General features: G+C 46.0%; 1 protein-coding gene across 5 annotated transcripts in view; it reads left to right on the forward strand.

Annotated features, from left to right (window-relative positions):
- The first annotated feature begins 2,255 nt into the window (after window positions 1-2,255).
- Window positions 2,256-26,482, forward strand: part of TSPAN2 (tetraspanin 2) — a 43,638-nt gene continuing 19,411 nt past the window's right edge. For 4 of the 5 annotated variants that reach the window (XM_073998323.1, XM_005542228.4, XM_005542230.4 and 1 more), the window contains exons 1-2: window positions 2,256-2,395; window positions 19,087-19,189. In XM_073998323.1, coding sequence (XP_073854424.1) covers window positions 2,327-2,395; window positions 19,087-19,189 — 172 coding nt within the window. In that variant the 5' untranslated portion in view covers window positions 2,256-2,326. The remainder of the gene's footprint in view (window positions 2,396-19,086; window positions 19,190-26,482) is intronic. The other variant, XM_073998317.1, reaches the window with a different exon arrangement.

The raw sequence follows: 26,482 nt of genomic DNA on the forward strand, positions 1-26,482 counted from the left end.
TTTTCAGCTTCCTGCTTTGCTGTTTTCAATGTTGGATCTGTCCTCAGGCTGGTATGAAGATGGATATAGCAACTCTATGTATATTATCCAGATCCAACAGCCTCAAGAGGAAGAAGACCATCTGGCCCCTCAGTAGACACCACTCCCATCCCATTAGTCAGAGTGCTTGTCAATTTGTTTCCTGAACTAACTACAAGGCAAATGGGATTACCTTAGCTTACTCTTGTCAAGGGTCAGCTTCCCCTAAGACATATAACTTTGTGAAACGGTGACTGGGCAAGTCTATACTAAAGATCTGAAACTGTTATGTTGACAGGCAGCCACCATCTGTCTCTAATACATATGTGCTAAAATTGTAGCATAAAAAAACAAACAATAGATGTATATGTTACAATAGGGGTTCTCTTCCCTCTATGTAATCTCTAGAAATATTTTGTCTTAGAGATGCAAAATTCAACGATATATTTAAAGTATAATATCATTATTCATTTCATTGATTTATTGAACGCCTTCTATGTACCAGACACTACTCTTTAACTTCTTTTCCTTTATACTAAAACAGAGGTGACAGATATAGAACTATAAGTGTTTGATTGAAGCTAATGATTCACTTCTCTCTGCATACCTAATGACTTCCATCTTTGTCTTTATTTCATTGTTGGAGACATGTTTATTACTAGAATCAGCACTTTCATTTTTCTGTCTTCTACTCATTTTTATAAATGAGTCGATATTCAAACAAATGTCCAAAGACACAGAGGTAGGCAAAGATGGCAACATGGTAGAAACTGAATGGTTAACTGATAAGAGTGTGATACAATAATACTAACCCTTATGCAGTACTTACTCTGTGCCAGGCACTGTTCTAGGCACTTCACAAATACTAACTCATTAATCTTCACAACTCTATGAGGGGAGTACTATTATCTCCATGTTGCACGTGGGGATACTCGGGGCCAAGGACAGTTTTGCACACTGGTCAGCCGACTGAAAGCTGTGATTTGGCCCTCCTGCCTTCCTGACTCACTCTGCCCCATCAGGCTTCACTCAGGCTAACTGCGGTTCTCAGAACTCCCTTGGAGGCCTTGTTCTCTCCAGCCCTGTGCTTTTGCACATGCCGTCTTCCTGGACTGATCTTTTCCGCCTGGGCTCCCTCTTCTAGACCAGATCAGGCCCCTCTCCTTAGCAATGCCTTTTCTGGTTAAGGCAGTCAGGCCAGGCACAGCTGTCCAGCACCCAGCCCACCTCTTCTCACCTTATTTGCTTACAGATCTGTCTGTACCACCAGAGATGTGGTTCCGGGCCTGGCTGTCTCCTCACTGTTGAGTCCCTGGGGCTTGCTACTATGTCTGGCCTATAATAGGCACTCAAAGTTTTGCTGAATTTATGCATAAGCTCTCCGAATTTTACACTTTCTTGTCTCCCCCATACTGTCTGACACCACATATTGTAGACACTTAGTCAATGGAAGTGGGAGTCTGATTTTCCTGCCAACAGCCTAACTTAATAAAAACAAAGCAAAACAAAAACCGCCCCCTTTCTCCCATCTCCACATCGTAATTAAGATCCCGAAAATCTGGGATCCTTCCAAGTCTTCCGATCAGCGGAACCTGGCAGGATGTGAGAAGTCAGACTCCCTTCACTGGCCGACCGGGTTGGGGGCAACTCTCAGGACGCAGGGCGCCGCCTCCCGCGCCCTCTCCCAGTTCTTGCCTATTAAGGTAAGAGTCCCCCGAGGAGGGGGAGGGGCCGGAGGGAGGGTCCCCTAGAAGCGGCCTGTGCGCTTGCTCCTCACCGCGGAGCCGCAGCCCTGGACACTCAGCCGGGTGCCCCGCCACGGGTCCTGTCAGCTTCGGGGCAACCTCGGACCCCACTTAGTTCTTCTACCCGAGGTCTCACCTTCCTAGATTTCCATAGCCACGAGACCAAGTGCTTATCCCTCAAGCATCGCCCGGGTCTCAAACCAGTCTCCGCACTGGGCGCTGATTAAATGGGTCCCCAGTCCCCGGTGGGCGCTCACGCCCTGCAGGTGCTCGGATAGCCACCAGCAGCGGTGCGCCCACGCGCGGGAAGGAAGGTGGTCCCTGGGTCCGGGGGAAGAGCGGACATGCTCCCTCGGGCCGCTCGATCTCCATCCCCCGGCGCCCCCACTTGTCGCCAGCCTGGCCGCTTGGGGTCCTCGCGCCCCTCCCCGCCGCGCCCCGCCCCGCCCCCCGGAGGCCCCGCCCCGGTCCTCCCCGCTCCTCCCCCTCCCCGCCGGCGCCTGCCGCTCCCGGCGCTCGCAGCGCGGGCCTGGGGACTGGGGATCCCGCCGCCGGGCCGCAGCATGGGGCGCTTCCGCGGGGGCCTGCGGTGCATCAAGTACCTGCTGCTCGGCTTCAACTTGCTCTTCTGGGTGAGACCAGGAGCCGGGAGGGCCGGGCAGGGCAGGGGGCCGGGTGGCGGGCGCGGGACCGGGGTCCCCGGGGAGCTGACTGCGGCATCCGAGTCGCGCTCGTGGGGAGGGCAGGGTGCTCAAACGCGGAGGCGAGGAGAAGGCAAACAAAGAGGGAGGGGAGGGCTGGAGGGGAGAGAACGGGAACACAGAAGGTTGATCAATGAGAAAGGGTGAGAAGGGGAGATACACCGTGTGGCCCTTTCCTGGAAGGAACACCACCTGCCTTGGTTTTTATCTCCCAGCTGGTGACCCCAGGTGCGGGAACCCAGTCTCTCCTCCCCCCACCGAGGACTTGGGGCCCTGGCGGTCCCTGTTCCCCTCCAGCCTCCCGTGCACACACCCCCTTTTCACTCTGCCTACCAGCTGGAACCAGGGCCTGGCCAGGGTGTTGGGAGAGAAACGCCTGCCCTGGGGCTGCCTGGGGTGGTGCTCCATTCGAGTGTGTGGACAGAGTACCTGGCTCTGAAGGTTTTGTTTAAGAAATTGGAGATAGGAATGAACATTGTGGTGGTGGGGGGATCATCGTTTTTCTGGGCATCAGGGTAAGGGTACCGCTGGGTGAGAGGAGGTGGTGGGTGCTCTTCTGAGAAGGGGATGGGGAATGGAAGGGCTTCCAAAGGGCAGCAGCATCTCTCCACAACCCCCAGCCGCAGCCTCTGCTAAATACTAATCCTCCCAGAGATGATCTCATTCAACTTTGCAGGGTTTCATTGAACTGACAGCATTCCCAGGATTCATGGTTCACAGAGTGATAGGATCTTGACCCTTGTCTCCTATATTATCGAGACAGGGATACAGCTAGACCAAACCTACATCCCTGGATACCCTGTCCCAGGCCCTGGAGGACTGTGAGACAAGGTCTGGAAATTGTCTTTTCTGCACATTTCCTCTTGGGCTTTCTTAAGAGAATGTCAGTCAGTGTAACTGCTTAGCTAGACCCTGAGGGAAAACGTAGCTCTTGCTTTGGATAAAGAGGTTTGAGAGCAGCCAGGGCCTGGGTGCTTTGAAACTACCAGGCTGGAGGAGGTGGCTGTCCTATCTGCTCTGGGGGAAGTTGTAGTCCCATGATTGCAAGTAATTAATTATTGAATGATGGGTTCCGCTTTTGTCTGTCAACCCATTAGCTCAGATGCCTGGATGACTCCAGCAACTCTAAGCTCTTCAGTATCCTTCAGCAGTGGAAGGTGTGAAGGAGGTTCCTCCCAGACATCCCCTGAACTTTAAAGAGACACATGGCCTTTGTACACGTGGGGATTTACATTAAGCATACTATGGGGAGAGGGGTTTCTGAAGACCCTTTGTGTTGTATTTTTTAGGAATCTGGCTTAATTTCAGAACCTGTTAATTATAGATGTCATGCCACAGTGACACCCTTCGTTCTCACTGCTTATGAATTCAAAAGAAGTTTTAAGCCTGAGGAGGAATTCTTCAACTGGGTTCAGTGCTTATTTAGTGCCTGATATTGTATCAGCCTTTCCAGTAATAGTTGGAAGCATTCATTGAATGTTTTCAATGCATCAGGGACAGTGCTAAGCATATTACATTCATTATTACACATAATCCTCACAAGAGTCCTGATATACATATACTATTATTATCCCCATTTTTTACAGATGGGGAAACAGAGGCTCAAATTGGTTAAGTTACTTGAGATGGAGTCTCGCTCTGTGGCCCAGACTGGAGTGCAGTGGCCCGATCTCCGCTCACTGCAAGCTCTGCCTCCTGGGTTCACGCCATTCACCTGCCTCAGCCTCACAAGTAGCTGGGACTACAAGTGCCCTCCACCACGCCGGGCTAATTTTTTTGTCTTTTTAGTACAGACAGGATTTTACCGTGTTAGCCAGGATGGTCTTGGTCTTCTGACCTCGTGATCTGGCCACCTCAGCCTCCCAAAGTGCTGAGATTACAGGTATGAGCCACCGCACCCAGCCGCCTACCTTCTCTTAAGCATTGTGGTACATTCAGTTAACCAGTGGTTCTCAAATGTGGTTCCTGGGCCAGCAACGTCAGCATATCCTGGGAATTTGTCAGAAATACACATTCTCGGGCCAGGCACGGTGGCTCATGCCTGTAATCTCAGCACTTTGGGAGGCCAAGGCAGGCGGATCACCTGAGCGGAGCCCGAGACCAGCCTGGCCAACATGATGAAACCTCATCCCTACTAAAATACAAAAATTAGCCAGGCATGGTGGTGGGTGCGTGTAATCCCAGCTACTTGGGAGACTGAAGCAGAAGAATCTCTTGAACCTGGGAGGCAGAGGTTACAGTGAGCCAAGATGGTGCCACATTGCACTATAGCCTGGGCAACAAGAGCGAAACTCCATCTCAAAAACAAACAAACAAATGAACAAAACATTCTCAGCTCATCCCAGACTTGCTGAATCAGAAACTCTGGGGGAAGGACCCAGCAATCTAATTTAACAAGCCATTCACATAATTCTGATCCATGCTCAAATTTGAGACCCACTCTATTAAACAATGATTAAACAAATAATAATGTATAAATATAAACACAGTTCCCTAAGCTGCTCATCTCACTGAGGAAACGAGACCAAGGGATATGGAACAACACAAAAACAAGACAGTGTGGAATCAAGTGACAAGTATCACACTGTTGACCATAGACACAGTAAGGAAAGGAAGTAGGAGCCATGCAATGTTTGAGTGCCTGAATGTGTTAACCAGTGAGGTTAGATCTGACCTTTTCTATATGTGATCTAAGTAAGAAGTTTAGAGAAAGGATCAGAATCATCATGAGAAGCCAGAAAAGTTCTCCTTAAGGAGCTATTTAAGCTGAACCTGGAAGGACTGGTAGAATGAAGCTGGGCAAAGGCGAGGGGGTGACTGACCATCCACCAGCAGAGGAGCAGAGCAAGGGGGAGTGTGTGCCACCATCTGACTGTCAAAGCTATCAGGCTGGAGTGCAGAGATCCCAAGCAGGGTGTGCCTGCACAAACAGGGTGTACTTGAGCAAGTTATTCTTGCTTCTAGGCTTATTTTCTCATCTGTACGATTGGAGTAACAGAAATATTGAGAGGATTAAGAGGGAATATGTAAAGTATGTCACCTCAACTTCCTATGAGCCTAGGACATAGGAAATATGCAAAAAATGTTAACTATTATTTTTGTTATCAAGTGCCTGGCACATAGGAAGCATTTAATAAACGTTAGCTCTCTTTCTCCTGATTCTTTTCATGTTGGGGAATAGTATATAAGTTTGCCAAGTGACTTGCAATTTGTCTTCATTTGAGGATAACTATACCTTATCTTGTCAATTTGTACTTGTGGATTTTCCCCCACTAGAACTTAAAACACTCTGAGAGCAGGAATTTTGTTTTTTCTGTTTTGCTCATAGCTGTATCCCCAGCGCTAGAATAGTGCGTGGCGTATAGAAGGCATGCAGTGGGAACTGAAGGACCTTCCTCTCCCCCAGTTTCATGGGGGTGGGGGCGGAGGCAGCAACCAGAGCGAAGTGGCAACTGAAACAGGCACCTCATGACTTAAGGGAAAGTAGCTGTGTGGGATAAAGTATCTAGATATTTGCCTTCACTGTAACTGAGGGAACCTGATTCCAGAAAAGCTCCACTCTAGTTTCTGAAGTTGTTTTCTCCTGGTTGGAGGGCTTTGTGGGAAGTCTGGGAAAGGGGTGGGGGATAGTTTTCCTGGAAGGCCAGGCTTTAGCTGTGACTACAGTGTAACATTTACACACACGCCCTTAGAAGCTCACATGCCTGCCCCTCTGAGTTACGGGGTTCCCTGGGTGACAGCACTTCCTTCCAGTCAACCTTGCCAGAGGTAAGCACAGAGGCGGGGCAGGGTTCGTTTGGTGATCTGCAATTTAACAGATCAATTTGGAGCCTCCTCTGGCAGCTTGCTTTAAGTTTCCCTAGGCTGTGCTCCTGGTTTCATAAACATCCAACCAGACCCTGCCAGAGCCAGCACAGTACTCCCTGGCCCAGGGCCACTGACTGTACTCACCGCTGAATTTTTAAAAACAAAGTCAAGCCTAGCCATTAACCCCACTACATTAATTTCTCTTATCATGGTTGATGTCTAAGGTGAAACCCCTCCCAACATCTGTCATGTCTAAATTCAGACCCGCGATCAGATAGCACAGCATATTCCTGTGCCTTTCATTGAAATCACCTTTATTTTTTTCCTACGTTGCATAGCAATATAAATAAAACACTACACCCCCACCAAGCCGCATATGTTGGTTTAAAGGAAAACCTGGGCGCTGTTTATTCCTTGGTTTATTGTTGTATGGTCAGCGTTTTCCTATCATTGTGCTGCACTAGCTGCTCAGCAGTACTGACCCACAGGAAGCAGAGCTGTTCATTGTTGAAAAGCAGATTCCATATATGGCAAGTTTGAAGTTGCCCTCCTTTCCTTCTCACCATTATTAATACAGCTTTGGGTTTTCACTTGGAGATGCCTAACAGGTGAGTTTAAGAAAGACCGTGTCTTGCAGGCTTGGGAGTCAAAGAAGTTTGACTCACATGAATCTTATAGAGGTCACCTTCCCCTCTTTCCCAAATTTATTTCAAACAGTAACTTCAGAGCAATCACTTGTCAGAGAGGTTGGTTTAGGAAAAAATACCTCAAGAAAGTATCCTTTGGAGACCAGCCCATAAGGCAGATAGGAATGTTCTCAGCTTCGCTGTAGGAGAATCTTCATTTCTGATTTTTGTTAAGGTGGAAAGAGAGCAACAGGGGCCAGTGTCCCCTAGTGTGGACCTAGAGAGGGACCTGGCATTGCTGGGAGGAACAGGGAGTCTACCAGAGGGGACAGTCTGAAGAAGCCACAGCTATGGTCCCAGGGTTCTGGTAGACCTCGGTCAGACCTATGCAGTGTGGCAGTTCAAATCCAGGAATCGAAAACCTGGGCAGCGGATACTGGCATCACACTGCCTGACTTTATTCCTGCCTCCATTATTTACTACCTAGGGGACTTTGGGCAAGTTGTGTAACCTCTTTGAGCCTCCATTCTCTCATCTGTATGATGGACATATTAAAGTACTAATATCAATCTATGAACTTTGTGCAGATACAATGAGTTAATATATGTAAGGTTCTAAGTATGGTTCATGCATACAGTAAATAATAACATAAGATAGTAGTAGTTATTGTTTTTAAATACTAGGAGTACAAATGGGAAAGTAGAATCTAGAATCCAAGAGGTTCATAAAGGCACGATGAAGCAGGCAGGTGTTTTACATCCAACTAAGGAAGCAAGGTGGCAAGAGTCGGAGTTTATCAAGGGCGTGGAGTCAAAAGGGGAGATCACTTCCTCTACAATTCCCTGCCAAGTGCTGGGAATTCAAAGATGATTAAGACACAGTCCTTGATCTTGAGGCACTCATGCCTTTATTTAGCCTCCATTTTGCCTTTGATTAGAATTTATTCCCTGTTTAGTCTTTGCTCCTTGAGGGCAGGGACTATGTCCTTTTGGCATCCCCTTTCTCCCAGTCCCTCAGCACCTAATAGAGTTAAGCATGGCTGCAGCTAAGGGAGTTGTGTGCACTGACCTTGGAGCAGGATCCGTTTATTTCCTTTCCTGCTTCTGTGCTACTAAGTGGAGGCCAAGGAAGAGCAATGGGAAAACCTTTGGTGATCAGCGCCTCTCAGACTTTAACGTGCGTACAGATCACCTAGGGAGCTCATTCAGCTCTATTCGGATTCAGTGGGTCTGCATTTCTAACAAGCCCCCAGGTGATGCTTGTGTTGCTGGTCTGGGCACATGCTTTGAGAACCCCTGTTTTAGATGTGGTCTGAAGAGATCAGAGATTCAGCAGTGGCACTGTTTCTGACTGAAGCAGGGTGTGCCCTACTTTTTGGCTTACTCACTTGGCTTGTTTTTGGCCGTTCTTTTAATTTCAGTTACCACTTTACCTTTATTATGTCTCTTTTTTATGCGAATACTTGATGCTTTCTGGAATTACTGGGAGGCCACCCGTCCATTGTTCATTGCGTCTCACCGTGTTATTCTAGAACATCAGCCATGAAGTATCTTTGGGTCTTCAACCATGTGTGGCAAAAGAGAACGTAACCTCTATCCCCCAACCTTGACAGTTAATATTGCGAAGCTGCTCCCTTAAAACAAGTGATGCTATACTGAGCACTGAAACAAATCATGTCACGGTTGCTAAGGAATTAAAGAGAGAATGCTGCCAGTAAGATGGAAATACCAGCTGGCCTGGGAGCACGTCTTACAGATGAATTACCTCGGGTTACCTTGGCCTGCCTTTTTCATCCTCTTTGAATTTGATTGGGAACAAAAATAACAATGCTAATTAACATTCATACGATGTTTCAGTTTACAAAGTGCTTTCATATGCATTATCCCACCTGATCATGAATCACAACAATCTCGTGAAATAGTGTAATTATTCCCATTTTACAGTTGTGAAAGCTGAAAGTCAGGCACAGTAGGTGGTATGTCCCAGGTCTTCTGACTTTAAACCCTATGCTCTTTTGATTGTTTTAATTTATTGGAACATGTAGAATATAAGGTATAAGAAATGCTACCAACTTGGAAAATGTGAAGTCTGTGATCAGGGAGATTATATTCAGTGTCAGATTTAGTCTTGATGCATTCCAGAAACACAGGTACAAAGAGATGCCTAAAATACTAAGGCATATGGGAGAAGAAGCAGGAGAGAGGTTGGGAACACTGCTGATCAGTTTCAGGCAGAGGAAAAGTAAGATGGAAATTGAGAAAGGGTATATATCAAGAGACAGTTTAAAAAATTAATTTCGGCCGGGCGCGGTGGCTCAAGCCTGTAATCCCAGCACTTTGGGAGGCCGAGGCGGGCGGATCACAAGGTCAGGAGATCGAGACCACAGTGAAACCCCATCTCTACTAAAAATACAAAAAATTAGCCGGGCGCGGTGGCGGGCGCCTGTAGTCCCAGCTACTCAGGAGGCTGAGGCAGGAGAATGGCGTGAACCCAGGAGGCGGAGCTTGCAGTGAGCCGAGATCGCGCCACTGCACTCCAGCCTGGGTGACAGAGCGAGACTCCGTCTCAAAAAAAAAAAAAAAAAAAATTAATTTCAGGAGCAAAAATTTGAAGAACAGTAAGCACTATATAAATGTACACTATGTGCCGGCTGCTTTCCCAGGCACATTTTATTATTAACTAATTTAATCCTCATGACAACCCTATGAAATAGTAGCAGTTATCATCCCCAGTTTACATATGAGAAAACAGGGGTCTGAAGCATTGAAGAGACTTGCCCAGGTCTCAGAGCTGGCCAGTGGCAGAGCTGTGTCTCTGTATGTGTCCCCAGAGTCTATACTCGTAACCACTCGAAGTTTACAGACGATCAGAGAGGAAGGTTGAAGCTCTGACGAGCTTGTGAATTCTAGACCTGCACTGTCCAATGTGAGGACTATGCTACCGATCACATGTAGCTATTTAAATTAATTAAAACTAAATGAAATGTAACCTTCATTTTCTCAGTCCCACTAGCTACATTTCAGAGCTCCATAGCCATAGGTGCCTAATGGCCACAATGCTGGAAAGCACAGATATAGGACATTTACATCATTGGAGAAAGTTCTACTTGACAGCCCTAGCCTAAATATAGTTATTCTTTCACTCATAAATACATCTATTCATATTTTTCTCTTATGAGGCCTTAAAACCATTAAAGAGAGAAGACATAATTTCCACAAAAGGCCACTGACTTTCTAGTATAGAAGATTTAAAAAACCGAAAGGAATTCCAGCTGTCATGGAAAGAGGGAGTGTAGATCTAAAATAAAAATGAGTAGAGGACGGCTGCAGCAGACCACATTATTGGAACCGTGGGAGCGATGTTTCCTGTCTTGAAGATTAAGCTTTCAGTTTGAAGGTAACATTAGCAAGTCTACCAACATAATAACACGAAGTGTGAGGCACTCACTGCTCTCAGTGTGTAACATGAACTCATTTAGTCTCTTTAGGAGGCACTATTAGTACCTTCACTTTGCAGATGAGGAAGCTGGGGTTAGAGAGGTTAAGTGGCTTGCCCAAGATTATAGGACCAGTAAGTGCCAGAGCCTGATTCAAACCCAAATGCCTAGAACCCCCATTTTTATCCACTACAGCTCCTTTACACCTAAGTACTGTATGCGCGCATGTGTTTATTACCCTAAGGGCATCGTTATGCACTCTGAACACCCAGAAGAGGTGAATTTCTAGAAGAGCAGTTGGCAGACATTCCAGGATGTGTACCAAGCTCTGTCCCCCACGTTATAATGGTGATTGGGAGTCAGCTTATTAACCGAGGTGGCAGAGCAAGGCTGAGCATGGCCAGGGGTGCATTGGAGGCTGCTGTCACTCATCCAGGGAGCTGACTTTGTCTCCCTGCTCACGCCAGAGTCTCTCTAGCCCTGTGTGAACGGACCAGTGCTGCACCTTCCTGACCTCGAACAGGTCCTCGTAAAATGGCTTTTAAGAAAAATCTCTATAGCGCACCAAGCTAGACTTTCACAATTTCTGCTAGATTCCACCCATGCTAACTTCTTACTAAACAAATTGTTTTGGCTTTTCTAATCTAGCCTTAGTTCTACTTGAAACATCTTTTTAACCATTGTCATTCTGTAACAACTAAAACTGGATGAAGATCATATTTATTGATCAATAATTAAGAATTCTGTTTATCTGCTCCAAAGTAGTTCTCCCAACCACTATACATAAATTGTGTTTAATGTATTGTCTTTGCTTATGTAAAGCTCTAGATAGATGAGATGTCACAGTAGTCACTGTGGCCTCCAAGAGAAGTGATTATATATGCAGAGGGCAGGCCTAGGATGAGAGCCAGCTGGGTGTTCCAAGGAGGAAGTCCAGAGAACCTAGAAAAGACCATTTTTTCCTCCCTGGGCTTATCCCCTTGATGAGGTAAGTAAGGCGGACATTGAGTTCAGTTCACTTCTGTGACTTGGTAGGCTGGATTTTAGCTCTGTACATATTTGATCTTCATTTGAGTAAGCCATCTGATCCCTGGAATCCTTAGCCAGTAGTCTATGACATTCACTTTGCTGTATAAAGAAGACTACATAGGCTGGGCATGGTGGCTCACACCTGGAATCCCAGCACTTTGGGAGGCTGAGGCAGGAGGATCACTTGGGCCCAGGAGTTCGAGACCAGTCCGGACAACAAAGTAAGGCCCCATCTCTACAAAAAAAGTTAAAAAATTAGCTGGATATGGTTCCACATGCCTGTAGTGGGAGGAGGAGGTGGGAGGATCGCTTGAGCCTGGGAGGTCAAGACTGCAGTGAGCTGTGATCAGGCCACTGCATTCCAGCCTGGGCAACAGAGTAAGACCCTGTCTCAAAAAAATAAAAAGCAAGAAAACTACACAGCCATCATCTTTCTCCTAATTCTTGATGTTCCCTAATCTCCTCCTCCTTCCCCCTATATTTTTAAGAGAAAAGACATTATGTATAATCACTGAATAAACAACACACTTTCCACTGTCTATGTGTAAATTATCTGCTCTATCATTTGCAGCAAGCTTTTCATCCCAAGTTAGTTTCCTTCCCCTGAGCTTATATTTCTCCAGCACTTATAAACTGCCCCCAGCAATGTTGGTTGACCCATGCAAGTTAACTTTATAACAATTTAAACAAACTGAAGGTACCTCTGGCACAAATGTGTTGCCCACTGTTCTTTCCAGAAATGAATGGAATGCTCCTGATTTTATTGTGGCCTGAATTGCAGCACCCTTCCATCAGTGCAGAGAGTTAAGCATTGGTTGATTGTAAAATATACTCTTACCTGAACGAAGTCTTTCTTAGAGTGAGCTTTTTCTTAGGAAATTGTATGAGGAAAATAATGGGGAGATCAGAAACACTAGTACCTAAAGAAGCTGCCATGCATTTCCAAACTAACACAGCCTTATCATCACATGCTGCCACAGTCCTGCCTCTCCGTTCCCACTCACCTGGTCCTGATGAAGGCTAAGGTAGCAAGGTGCCTCGGAGACTATTTGATGTGGATGTCGTATGGCATTCAATTCTCACATTTTTTCTGATAAAACCCTTGATTTTGAAGAAGTGCCATCTGAATCCTTGCCTTGCTTTCACTGCATAACGGAATAAAAATCTTCGGAGCCGGTTTTCCTATTTGAGAAAATTCAGATCATCTTCCAGAGCAAATGTGCTTCTGACTTTTGCCTGCTAAGAGGGTGAGACTCCATTATCCTTATGGGGTATCATAATGGGGTTTACAATCAGATCAAGAATCGTAAGTGCTCATTATGTGATTCCAATGCGGATGAGAATTGCCACCAAGAGCAAGTATTAGCTTAAAAGCATTTAATGAAAATTCTAGGGTTGAAGCATCATTTCCAATTTTGTGACTTCATCCCAAAGAAGAGAATTGCAAATGAGTTGGTATTCACCCTGGAGAAGCCAGAATACAGAACTGATTTTGTTCATTCTTTCATTTGAGTGCAGCATGCGCGCGCGTGTGTGTGTGTGTGTGTGTGTGTGTCACCATAATTGTATTGTGTTCATATGCCCCTGCCAGTGGAAGGCATATATACATTGTGTAGATTTACTTTGTGTAGATTTTTTCTTTATGTCCACGGATGGTGCACAACATACATTTCTGCAGGCTTAGGAAAACACAGAACTGATACTACGTGCTCTAGTTTTGTTTTCTGTTTCTGGGGCAAGTGTTTTGCTGAACATATTCGACAATGTGTTCACACAGTGCCTTCCAAGGTATCTGCAGTGTTTCCCAGGTGCAGATGAGTTTGAAAATAGCACTTTGTGAAGTATTCCCTTGGAGACTTGTGAAGGAGGTTGTTCGCAATTGCTCCTGTCAGCCTGTCTTAATCAGCTCAAGCTGACATTAAAAAAAAATAGTACCACAGAGTGGGGTAGCTGAAGCAGAAATTTATTTTTCGCAGTTCTGGAGACTAGAAGTCAGAGGTCAGATGCTAGAGGTCGGAGGTCAGGTTGGGTTCTGGCGAGGGCTCCCTGGTGAGGGCTTGTGGACAGCTACCTTCTTGCCGTGTCCTCATGTGATGGAGAGAGAGAGAGCAAGCTTTCTGGTGTCTCTTCTTATAAGGACACTAGTTCCTTGTGATGGCTCCACCCTCGTGACCTCATTTAAACCTAATTACCTCCCAAAGCCCCATCCCCACATACCCTCACACTGGGGATTAGGCCTCAACCTGTTAATTTTGCACATTGGTGGGATACAATTCAGTCCATAGCATCTTTGTGAAGGTCCTCCATTCACTCATTTAGCAAATGTCTATTGGGAGCCCACTCTGCAGGGCAAAGGGGATTATGTTTGGGAAATAGCTATATAGACCCTGTCCCCGCCTTCACAGAGCTTAGACCTTAATTTACAAAAAAAATGGACATATTTAAGTAGAAAACATGATGTGAGATATAAAGGAAGGTACCTATCTAGGCCATGGTAGGCTTCCCTGAGGAACTGATGTTAGAGCTGTGAATGGGTGTCAGCTAGGGGGAGGGGGAGGAGGGAACAGCAAGAACAGAGACCTCCACAGGGGCAGGAAGGATCTGAAACTGTAGCTGGAGCATCTGAGGGCCAGGACCTGTGATTCCCACTTAGGTATAAGTGCACATGCTATCTAGAACTTCCCTAAATGATGTTTCTTACCCCAAAAGTGGGCGCTTTTTTTGCTGGGTTTAGTCACTAGAAAGTGGATAGCAGGTATTTGCTCTTGGTGGTCTGGTTGGCTAACTTCAGGGAAAAGGAGGACAGCTGGGCAGACTGGGGGAGCCCAGAATGGGGAATGATCTTTGCATTCCTGCATCTCAGCACCACCCACTCCAACCACAGCGCCTCCCTAGGAACCATGTTTGTAATTCGTGAAACTTGTCTTTTTTAAAAATGAAAAAATATGTCCTCAAGATAGGACATCTCATCAGCAATCCCAGGAAAATGGAAGTAAGTACAGTAAAATAAAATTGAAATCTATTAGCAAGCTCTGCTTCATGCACGGTGACTTGTTTTAGGCAGATAGCCATTATTAAAGAAAACTTTTTGTCCATCCACTTTGCTTGAAATGCTTTCTAATCAGGTTTTCAGTCCTTCTTCTGTTTCTGTAGTTTTAGAACACACATTGTTTTCACTAAAGACATATGCTTACAATTTGCAATTTTGTGTCCTCCAAACTCTCTGAAATATGGTTAGCTACTGAAAGAACTTGCCCATGACAATACATACTATAACCATATCTGATGATCCCCTATTTAATGACTCGGAATTATTGTCACTATCTGTTCCTTTCCCTGCATTCTTATCTCTTTTTTTTTTAAACTATTTTTCTCATCCTCTTTTTAATAGTTGGCACACTCTTGCCCTTAAATACTATTTTATCACATTCTCTGAGTACCTCACATACAACCGGTCCTCAGAAAAGGAATGATGAAGCTGGGCGTGGTGGCTCATGCCTGTAATCCTAGTACTTTGAGAGGCTGAGGTGGGCAGATCACTTGAGTCCAGGAGTTCGAGACTAGCTTAGGCAACATGGTGAAACCCTGTCTCTACAAAAAACACAAAAATTAACTGGTGTGGTGGTGTGCGCCTGTATTCCCAGCTATTTGGAGGGCTGAGGTGGAGGATCGCTGGAGCCCAGGAAGTTGGGGCTGCAGTGAGCTGTGATGGCACCTCTGTACTCCAGCCTGGGCGACAAAGTGAGACCTTGTCAAAAAAAAGGGAGGGAGGACTCAAAAAATGATACTCTCTGGCATCTTCTCATGTGCATTCTGGTGGGCTGCTTCTGGATTGACTTCCCACCCACAGGGTTGGATCCCCTCCTGGGCCACCCAGTGGGGATTAGCGTCTCCTTGAGCCCCAGGAGAAGGACTGGACTTTCCTCATGTCTGAAACCCTGGCTTCTGACTCATAATGGGTGTTCAATACATGTATTTTAAAGGATTAACATCAAAGTCCAACTTTTGCTTCTGTATGAAAAAGTCCGTTTCTGAAAAACAACAACGTTTCTAGTTGTAATTGTTCCAAAGGCACGGGGATTGGCACTGGTCCTGGAAGCAGGCCAACCCTCAGCAAATTTCTTCAATGGGTACAGTGACCTCATCGTTCTCACAGCTCTCCACATCCACTCCCCTGGTGTCCTGTCTCTGGTCCTCAGCCATTCAAGCCTTTGCCTTTGGCTCCTTGCTATGTCTAACATCCAGGTAGTATTCATGTTCCTGATGGTTTCCATCAAAATGTGGGCTTCTGTTCCTCCTCCCCTCAGGCAGACCTTGCTATGGGCTTTCCAAGATGGTAGCAAGCAAAGTAGAAGCCGAGTCATGGTCTGCCCCACACGCTCTTAAACCCGAACCTCCGACCTCCCCCAGACTCTCCTTAACAAACACAGCATCGAGGTAAGGAAATGCACATCTGTGCTGCCATTTCTGCCTGGAGTTTGCCTCTGCTGCCAGTCCTTCCTTGCCCAGTGACTTCTTACTCATTCTTCAAGATGTAAATCAAAATTTAATGACTCCTCCTGCATGCCAGTGGCTACAGTTTGCTCCAGTCCCTTGGCAGTGTGCACGCTGTTCCTCTTCAGCACACTTCCTGCATTATAGTGCACTCAGTACTTTATGTGACTATCTACCACATTAGACTGTGAACCATGTCTTTTTCTTCATCGTTTCCCTAACACTGAGCACAGTACCTGGCCTGGACCATAGTTTATTCTTAGTAAACATGCAAAGAAGAAAGACAGGGAAAGATGTGGCTAGGGGCAGAAGAAGGAACCATTAAAAAAATGGTAGCCTCTCATTTCTTATTTGTTTTAACATTGGCTGAGGTGCAATGTTATGTCTGAATGCAAAAGAGTGGTTGAGATTAAAGGGAGAAGAGGGAAATGTGGGCATGAGGCAGTTTTGGCCTCATTGGGTTAACATTTAAGATTACAGAGGTTCGAAGACTTCCTTCAGGTCACTGGGGAGACCATTTGCTCCAGCTCTATGGAATACAGGGAGTGTTGAGAACTTAGTGACACTGACGTGCTCACTTTGTTCCTGACTGGACTGGAACTGGTGTGAATTTTTCTCAAGCAATTTCTAGTGTGTGATAGACCAACCAAAGCCCAGTGAACACAGAGCATTCCATGAATCGTACAGGAATGGTGAGTTCAGAAGGACCAAACGGCTGTGTGGTCTGTGCCGATGCCACTTTCCAAAGCAGTGATCACCCTGCCTCTTGTCACAGCAGCATCAGCCCTGGCCAGGTCCTTCCCCACAGCATCCCTGACACAGCCGGCAGCAGCCTGCTGGGAGGATTCCCTTCCACACAGTGATGACGTTCAGCTAAGCCGCAGTTTCCTCGACCCAGGAGGAAACCCGTGTGGTTTGGGGTTAGGGGCATGGATGAGCAAGCGCAGATTTTTTCCCAATTGCCCTATGGCTTTAAATTGCAACCTCTCTTTTAATTTTCCATTATGCATCAAACACATCTGTGCCAGAACTGGACACATGTATTCCGTCTGGGAGGATAATCCCAGACAGCTATAAATTAAAGTTTGTGTACAGAGATTCCAAAACTGTGGCCTCGCGGTAGGGTGTCCCTGGGACCAGTCACCTCCTCCACAGTCTGCTCGGTGGCTGCTGGCTTTGGCCCGATGCCTCTGTCAATAGGTTTTGCTTTGTATTTGGAAACTCTGTCTTTCCATCAAGTTGCCACAGAGATGAGGGCGTGCAGGGCTGCCTGAGACGCTTTGCTGGGCAGACTTGTCCCAGGCAGCCTCCAAGTGCTCCTAGGAGGAACCTAGGTGCTTGACCAAGGGCATTGCTCTCTTTTCTGCACAGGAACAGCGAGGACCTCAAAGCTGGTGTCCTCCCAAGTTAAAGCATGGCCCAAGAAGACTCTCCCCACTTTTTCTGGATTGAATATAGAAACTACAGTGTAACACTTTAAAAATATATTTTTAAAGCCACAAGAGAAGTACACGCTTAATGCAGAGAACTCAGAAAATATACTGAGAAGGAAAAAAGTCACCTGAAATCCTGCCCTAAAAAGATATTGTTAATGTTTTAGCAAGACTCCTTTCAGTATGTTTCCATGCCATGCCAGCCTTTTTTTAACGCAGACGTCTTTCAAAAGCTGATTGATCCCGGTTCCTTTAGCTGCCCCTCACATTATCCAATTAGTGCTTTCCTCTAAGTGCCAGAAACTGTTAGTTACTCCACAAGGGAGAGTCCAGCTGGTAGAATTCTGCCCCTCTGACTCTTCCTCACTGAAATCACACCTCTTTTCTGAAGAAACTGGCCGCAAAGGGAATTGGCCTTGGGGGATAGAAGGAGAAGAGGGATAGAGTCCTCATAGAAATCCAACCAGATCGTCCAGAAGGCTAGTTCCGGGTGCTTTATAAGCTGCCTGGCAAGATAGAAGTCTCCTGTGTAAAAAGGACTATGCTGTGTCTGGTGTGATTTTGCCTTTTAGACCTCTGCTCCTCTGATTTCCATCCTCCGTGCTCCTGTTCCCAGCATCTGTGTGTGCTCTGCTCTGTTTGGGCAGGGGAAGCCTCTAAATTGTTCATTTAGTGGTAGGCGAGGGCAGCCCAACAGCAACTAGATGGGCCAGCAGAATTAGGAGGCTATTTTTATATCTCTGCTTACTTTCCCATGGTGCCCTGAGCGCAGAAGGTGCCCAGTAAATATCTGTTGATGGATTGATACAGTGAAATTCGAGAGCGGTGTTGGTGGGGAGGGAACACCGTGGCTAGAGCCTGCTGGCACGCAGCAGTGACAGTCCTGAGATGGCAGAAAGGGCTTCCAACTTCCATGCTGAGCCTCACAAAAGCCTTCAGAGTAGGGAAGCAAAGGAAGCCGGATGATGACTCTACCAGCCGCCAGCCTGCCCAGCCACTGCTTGCGCCAGCCACTCAGCCTCTCCATGAGCCACACAGCACACAGACCATGCTTTTTCAGAAAATTACTTTTTCCTTTCTTACTTTCCATGGAAACTCAAAATAGCAACCAAAAAAAAAAAAAAAAAAAAAAAAAAAAAAAAAAAAAAAAAGACTGGGCTATCTCCCTACCAGCAAAACCATCCCCAGTCAGGGCAGTGACCATACAGGATAGGGGGAGAGGGTTACGGGTGCCCCTAAAACAGCTTTCTATTTGGAGACTGTGCACTCACCAGGTGTGGGTGGGTTCTGAGGTTGAGGTTGCTGTATTGTCTTCCCATTTAGAAAAGTGGATTTCCCTGAGGTCTTGGAGTTCATCTTGTTCTTGGTGACCTGGCAGCTGAGACGTAGCCACCTCTCGTTGTGGTGTGGGTGAAGAGATCCGACGTGCCCAGCAAGGGACAAAAAGGCAGGGGGCAGATGCCTTCCAGAGGGAATGTTATTGGAATATTGCTTTTGAGACACCTCCCTGGCTGTGCTGAGTGTGCCCCATAACCACAGCGCAGCCTGGCATCATGGAAAATCCCTGCTCTCAGAATCCGAAAAACCCAATCCAATGTCACATCAGGGGCCTGAGGGACTTTGTGCAAGTCACTTCACCTCTCTGAGCCTTCATTTTCTCCCCTATAAAATGGGAAGGGTGGTCTAAGTGAGTTCTAAAGGGGTGACCTTGTCAGCATCCTGTGCCTGGAGCCTGCTCTCGGATCTGTGCGTGCTCGTTCCCCTTCCACTGTAAACACAGTGTTGTTTGCCTTCCAGCTGGCTGGATCGGCCGTCATTGCTTTTGGACTATGGTTTCGGTTCGGAGGTGCCATAAAGGAGTTATCATCAGAGGACAAGTCCCCAGAGTATTTCTATGTGGGTGAGTGACTCCAGCTTCCCTAAGTTCCAGCTCGGAGTAGATGGGGCTGTGCAAAGGCTTAGAGCAGAAGCAGCACTTAAACTTTGGTGGGAGCGGGAGGGAAGAGGGGCAGGGAAAGAGGCTGAAAGGAGCCCCCCCTGAGCCCCTGTGCACTGGTTGTGTGCTGGAGACAGGTAGAGAAGCTGTTGTGACCCCTTCCCCTTGCCTTCACGCGGCCTGTTCCTCCACTCTCCAAAATCAAGGGAGGCTGGAGCCAGTAAGAGCAGCCTGTTGTGCTTCATTTCAGGGAAAGAAGTCTCAAGGAAATGCAATTAAAATTTATTTCAAAGAATGAGAAAAGTCCCTATTGCCCCTGGAGTAAAGTGGTTACACCACAAGTGTGTCATTCACTAGCCCATCTGGGGTGACACAGGACCCCTGCAGGACTTTATTTTCTGATCTTATGTTTTAAATTGTATAGGAAAAAACATAACTCAAAATACAGGTTTGAAGGGGCTAATCTCAGTCTCTCCATGACTAGGGACTGCAGAGAGGAGGAGAGGAGAGAGAAGAAGGAGGGAAGGGAGAGATGGAGGGAGAGGAGATGAGAGGGCTACCCCTGGGAAGAGGCTCCAGCGGGAAGGGGCAATAGCTCCGCCCCTGCCACAGTAGGAAGGGGTGAGGAGTGTAGGGTAAGGTACAGCCTCCACCCGCAAGGCAGTGCTCTTAGTAGGGGCTGAGCATTATTGCCCTGGGATTAGTTGACCTACTTCTAGCATTTCCTGTGGCCTTTTCTCATTCTCCAGCTAAATGGACTAAGACTGTAAATTTCAAAAAGCCCAAGACCATCATCATTATAGGGGACACCCCCATATGACTGGCTCTTTTAGGATCTGCACCAGCCATAGAGTAAGCTTCAGTGGCTGTGGTGACCTCTATGGCGGGGAGGAGGAGCATCCTGCACCGGTCATTTGCTCTAAATCACAAGAAGAGTAGAGTCTCTTCCAGGACAGAGAGAGTGCAGGCCCCACTCAGAGCAGGGACATCCTCCAGAAGGGCCAGCCTGCAGCTGTGCTGCCTCTTGTTACAAACACTCTTCCCACACAGCATCCTCCTGCGAGGAGAAGAGCTGTGTCAGTTAGGATACTTTTAGAGGAGAGTAGCAGAAAACCTACTAAAGATGGATAACAATAAGGACATTCCACATTTCAGGAAATCTTAGATGTGGCTCTTTGTAAAACACTCAATTATTTTAGGTTCCACTAAGAAAGGAAAAAATGCTACCAGTTTAGCTATGACATACCATAAAAGATGCATTCTAATTTCAGCATGTTAAGATATACCAAAAAATAAACCATCTCAACAGTGATGAAATATAGTACAAGAAGTCTGGAGATGGGGATTTTCCAGAATTTGTTCAAGGCTGAACAAAGTCATCAAGGGCCCAGGTTCTTTCCCCGTCTCTGCTGTCCTCAGTGTCCTTAGACATCTCCCCTTAAAAGATAGCTGCAGTGGCTCCAAGCATCATATTCTCATACAGCAACATCCAAAAGAGAACATAGAAAATTTCGCTTCATATTGTCCCTTTTTTGAAGGAGTAAAACCTTTTTCAGAATCTGCCAACACATTTCCTCTTGCAGCTTCTTAGTCAAAATCGCATTCTGTATTCATGCCTAAGCCAATCATGGCCAAGAAGTGAATTACTATGATTGGATCTCTGACTAATTGATATTCGCACCCTCCCCTGGGCCCCCCACAGGGCCTGTGACACTTGGACAAGATTGGGATTTTGTGACAATGAAAAAGCAGAGGAATCTGCCGTTGACATAAAACTGAAATGCTCCTTTCTACCCACATGGTTTCCAGGAAGTATGCACCGGACAAGGACATTTGAGACAAGAAAATATAACCTATCAGTATAACCTCAATATAATCCATTGGCCAGCCGTCACAGTCCTGGGCTCTGCCGTCACTCAAAATGTTTAAGAATTCTGTAACTGCCCCCATGTAACTTGTAATATAAATGAAAAGACTCATAGACCTCACAATTTAAATTACAATAAAAATTAGCATGTGACTAAATGCCAACTAAGTGGTATTTGCAGTGGGTGCATTAGAGGTCATTCTAAACTGGTAAGGAAAGAAGAATTTAAGTTAGGTTTTAAAGACCAGGCTGTAATCAATGGAGAAGAGGAAAAATGGGGACTGGGAAGGCATGCACAAAGCATGACTGTGGGGAGGGATTAGCAAGCTGGGCGGGGCAGGGGGCTGTGATGGAGTCTGAGGACTGGGGCATAGTGGGCAGTAGGATTCGGACTGTTGGGGAGGGAGAGGGGACAAGTATAGAGGCCTTTGAATGTCAGGGTTAAGTTGGTAAACAGTCGAAGGATGATTTGGGGCCAGGGGTAAGGTATGATCTGCACTGCATTTTAAAGAGATTATTATGGCAGAAGTAGAATGAGAGGGGAATCCCAGGACAGAAAAAAAAAAGGCAGATTATTGATACAATCAGGCCTGAGAAATTAGGATATAACCCACAGTGGTTGCAGAAGGAATTAAGAAGAAAGAAACAGAAAGATAAGAAACATTATTAAACATTTTTAAGCCTGCCTAATCAAACTCAGGGACAGAAGAAATCAAAATGGCAAAAGAGATGAGTGAGAGGCAGAGTCAAGCCTCTCAGTAATAATTCATGACTTTCTGATGGAAACCTGAGTTACAGGTGTGAGGAAGGGGTCCCTGCTCCGTCCGAGGGAGGGGCCGTTGCGTGGAGCTACAGATGGAAACCTCCCCGGCAGCAGCCTCAGTCTGTGTTTCTCCAGAAACAAAAGGCTGATAGCCATTTCACAGCTGTAGATGTCAGTTCCACATAAAAACCTTCATGATTGGATACATCAAAAGGTTGAATAGACTTCCACAGATGAAAGTGAGCCGTCCTTCATGTCATATTTAACCGCTATCGTGGCAAGAATCAGAATTGTGTGTTTTATTCAGGAGATTCCTGTGCTGAGCCGGAGGCTGAACTGGCTCCGCACACACATTCCTGATTTTGTTTCTAATCTAAACCAAACAATACACACACTGCCTGAGATATGAGGAATTTTTCATTATGTCCTATCTTTATGGACATGTCTATCAGGACTCTTCGTGTTGCAAATCACAGATACCTACTCAAATTGACTGAAGCAACACAGACCTTTATTGAGTAACATACTTGAAAGGTCAAGGGTTAATACTGGTCTCAGGGACTCAAGTGATGTGACCAGAGTTCAATCTGGAGCCATCTCTTGGCCCTGCTTTCCTTTGGCTCCATTCTTAGGCAGGTTTCTTCTCCATGTGATAAAACGGCTGCCAGTGGCTCTAGGCTCCGTTTCCAGAGTGACTCCAGAAGTAGAACATGCTTCTTTCATCGCAACAGATCCATCTAATGCCCCGGGCCTAACTCTTATTGGCAATATTGGACCTCGTGCCCATCCTTGAACTTGTCATTGTGGACAGCTGCTTGCGGGCATATGCCTGGGCTTCATGCCCACCGTGGAGCTGGAGGTGAGTCAGCCCTCTCAAACCACATGGGCTGAGAATGGAGGAGTTCCCTTTACCCAATAGAGAAAAAGAAGTGGATTCTGGGCAGGGAAAACAGCAGGCCACAGCAGGGCCTGAATCCTCCTGCTTGCCCTTGGTGTCACAGGGCATGATATGGGTTTACCCACCCTTCGTTCCTCGTCCACCACATCTCCCTTCCCTAAGGCAGCCCGGAGAGGTTGGTGGTAAAGCACTTAAAATCCATGCTCAAAGTTCAGGGAAGTGGGTCATCATAGAAACTTAGCACCATGCAGAATAAGGAAACTACAGACCGTGGATAAGCACCTGGGGCTGGCAGTCAGCCAGGGCTTCTCAGCTCCTCCTGGTGGGGTTCGGCCTGGAACCCAGGTTTGCTGACAGCCAGGTCTGTGCTTGCTCTGTCTCCCAGTGCTGCCTCTCTGGATAGTGGCAACAAGAAGTCCTTGTGAAGTCAGGTACCTTTTTTCTCCTTCAAATATGTCTTATAAAATAAATAGAAAGAGCAATAGACATGTTTGTAGAAATTGACATTTTTTTCCTTAGTGAATAATTTTCCAAATAAGAAAGATACCCGCTCTCCAGCAATAAAACAAGGAGAAAAATACACTAGGGTACTGTTTATGGATTTGCACTGCACACGGTGTGAGGTGATAGCACTTTAGGAAACAAGCAGGCCAAGTGTTTGGAAAATCTCGCTCCATTGTCACAGGGCACCGTTCATTGATCTGGGTATTTCCTTTTCAGAATAGGTTCCAGATAAATCAGTCCATTGAACTCTTATCACCCCTTTGTTAAAGAGTGTCCTAAACTGGCATGGCACATTCAAGTGGTTCTTAAAGAAGTAAGCCCTTCCAGCCTTGACTCTCCTCTCTGAGAGGAACCCCAGGAAGACACATTGTTTAGGTCCCTGCTTCGGGGTAGATGACTGCCAGACTTTGTAAGGGAAATTGTCCCATCTTCTGGGGGAAGCTTTCCTTTCTGGCATCCTTGGTTCTCTCTCTTTGGGGATGGAGCGAGTTTCCCTCCCTGTGATAAAGATCGGACATAACCTCCAAGCCAGGGGGTTGGTCAATCCCAGGCCAGGACAGGAGGATCCAACTGCAGGAAATGAGGACAGGGCGACAGGGTGGTCTGACTGACTGCCACCTGTGTCTCTTCTCAGGGCCCTCTGCATCCAGGCCAAGGCCTGGAGGCCCTTCCAAGGTCTCTGTGTCCACTGGTTGCTTAGTGTAGAAGAGAGGACCTGGCCGGAGTGATGCTGGCAGGGGAGGGCTTGGGTTGCTCAGTGTTTCCTAGACCCTGTCCACGCTAGTCTCTTTCAGGGCACTCTTGGGAGAAGCCCCGTGTCTTCCAAACTCCAGCAACCTGCCCATCTGACTTCCTGTTACGGTCCCTCTCTGGAGTGGGCAGACACCCCGGGGGCTTCTTTCTAGAGTTACAGAGTAGGGAGTGAGGCCCTCAGCCCTTGGAAAACTGGAGAGACCGTGTGCTTGGGGCATGAAGTCATGTCTGTGAGCAGAGAATATTAACAGGTTTTCTCCAAGAAGGGGTTGCCCACACACACAGGAGCCACTGGGCTCTCCAGGATCGCAGCCTGACTGCAGCTGTCGCTCCCTGTGGAACTCAGAGTCTCCAAGCCTGGCTCTGATTGTGGCTGAATGTTACGTATAAGGAAAGCATTCCAGTGCTGAACACCAAGGGGGTGGCTTGGCTTGTTAAAAACTCTGACTCACGCTGGTCGTATTTTTTTACCGTTTTCACTTGTACCTGACATCCATGGTAACTGGATACCGGAGAGGTGTTGTAGCTTACATTGTTGAGCCAGTTTCTCCAGAGCATTTTTATAAGAAGTTGGAATAGACAATCATTTCCATATTGCAGCTAACAAAACTGAAGAGTAGGAGGACTTACCTAAAGCCATAGTTGGCAGGCCTGGATTTCTGGCTCCCAGCCCTGTACTTTCAGAGGAAAAACCAGGAACCGTCAATTCTAGATATCTCAAGTACTTTTCTCAAGGAAGAGGAAAAATAACTGTACTGCCATTTATAAATTGCAAAATGAACTAATTTCTAACTAAGAGCATTATTGTCCTTCAGAGTTACTGCTAAAAGGAAAGCATAGGGGTTCAGGGGGTACACTTTGGAGTAGGCTCCCCTGGGTTCAATTCCAATTTTTCCCCTCACTAGCTATGCAATCTTATATAAATTTTTTAATTTCTTGGTGTCTCAGATTCTTCAGCTGTGAAATATGAACATATTTAAGCATAGTATCTGTTTTGTGGTGAGCCCTCAGTAAATATTGGCTATTGTTACTACAGATCAAGCAACCCTAATCTGAAAATCCAAAATCCAAAATTCCCCCATATCCAAAACCTTTTGAGCACTAGTCTGACTCTCAAAGGAAATGCTCATTGGATAATTTCAGATTTTGGATTTTTGGATTAGGAATACTCGACCAGTGTAATGCAAACATTTTAAAATGTGAAAACATCCTAAAGCTGAAACATTTGCCCTTCCCAAAAACTAAGTTGCATTCAATATTCTAGGTATTTGCATTATTATATGCATTCAGGGGATACTGGAAGGGAGAGAGAGGGACATAAATGTAGGGACATAAAAATTTTTTTAGATAAGAAATGGTCATTAGCAGATTATGTAAAACCATCTGCTGCTAGAAAGCCATTAAAATTGATGACCACATCCAGTCCCTAAAAGGGGGGAACCTTTTTAAAATGAGTTTGTCCCAGTAGGCCGTTAGAAGGCTCTCTCTCATTTTTATGTTAACTAAAATGATGTTTCTAGCTTAAAAGAAGCCTCTGAAACCTAAGAAAAGAGTGATGGAATTGCCTGGGAACATGTTCCAAATCTTACCCCAGCTAGAATGACTATTATCAAAGCAAGAAAGAATAACAAATGCTGGTGAGGATATGGAGAGAGGGGAAGCCTCATACACTATTGGTGGGAATGTAAAGTAGTACAGCCACTATGGAGAACAGTATGGCAGTTCCTCAAAAAATAAATATAGAGCTATCATCCAGCATTCCCACCGCTGGGTATATATCCAAAAGAAAGGAAATCAGTAAATCGGAGAGACATCTGCACTGCCATGTTTATTTCAGCACTTTTCACAATAGCCAAGATACGGAGTCAACATAAGTGTCCATCAGCAGATGGATGGATGAAGAAAATGTGGTACATGTACACAATGGAATATTACTCAGCCATAAAAAGAATGAAATCCTGTCATTTGTAGCAACATGGATGGAACTAGAGGCCATTATGTTAAGTGAAATAAGCCAAGCACAGAAAGTCAGATATCACATGATCTCACTCATGTGGGAGCTAAAGAAGTGGATTTCATGGAGGCCGAGGGTAGATTGATGGTTACTGGAAGCTGCAGAGGGTAGGGGGGTGGGGAGATAAAGAGAAGCTGCTTAATGGGTACAAAAGTACGGTTAAATAGAAGGAAGAAATTCTTGTATTCTATAGAACAGTAGGGAAATTATATTTAACAATAATTTTTATGTATTTCAAAGTAGCTAGATGAGAAGAATTTTTTTAGATTTTAACTTTCCAACACAAAGATAAATGTGTGAGGTGATGGATATCCCAATGACACTGATTTGATCCTTACACATTGTATACATGCATTGAAATAGCACACGTACCACCAAAATATGTATAAATATTATCAGTAAGATATTAATAAAAAACATTTTTAATACTTTTTAAATTTTTAAAAAAGAAGGTGTCC

This window comes from Macaca fascicularis, chromosome 1, assembly GCF_037993035.2.
Source record: "Macaca fascicularis isolate 582-1 chromosome 1, T2T-MFA8v1.1".
Classification (NCBI taxonomy): domain Eukaryota; kingdom Metazoa; phylum Chordata; class Mammalia; order Primates; family Cercopithecidae; genus Macaca; species Macaca fascicularis.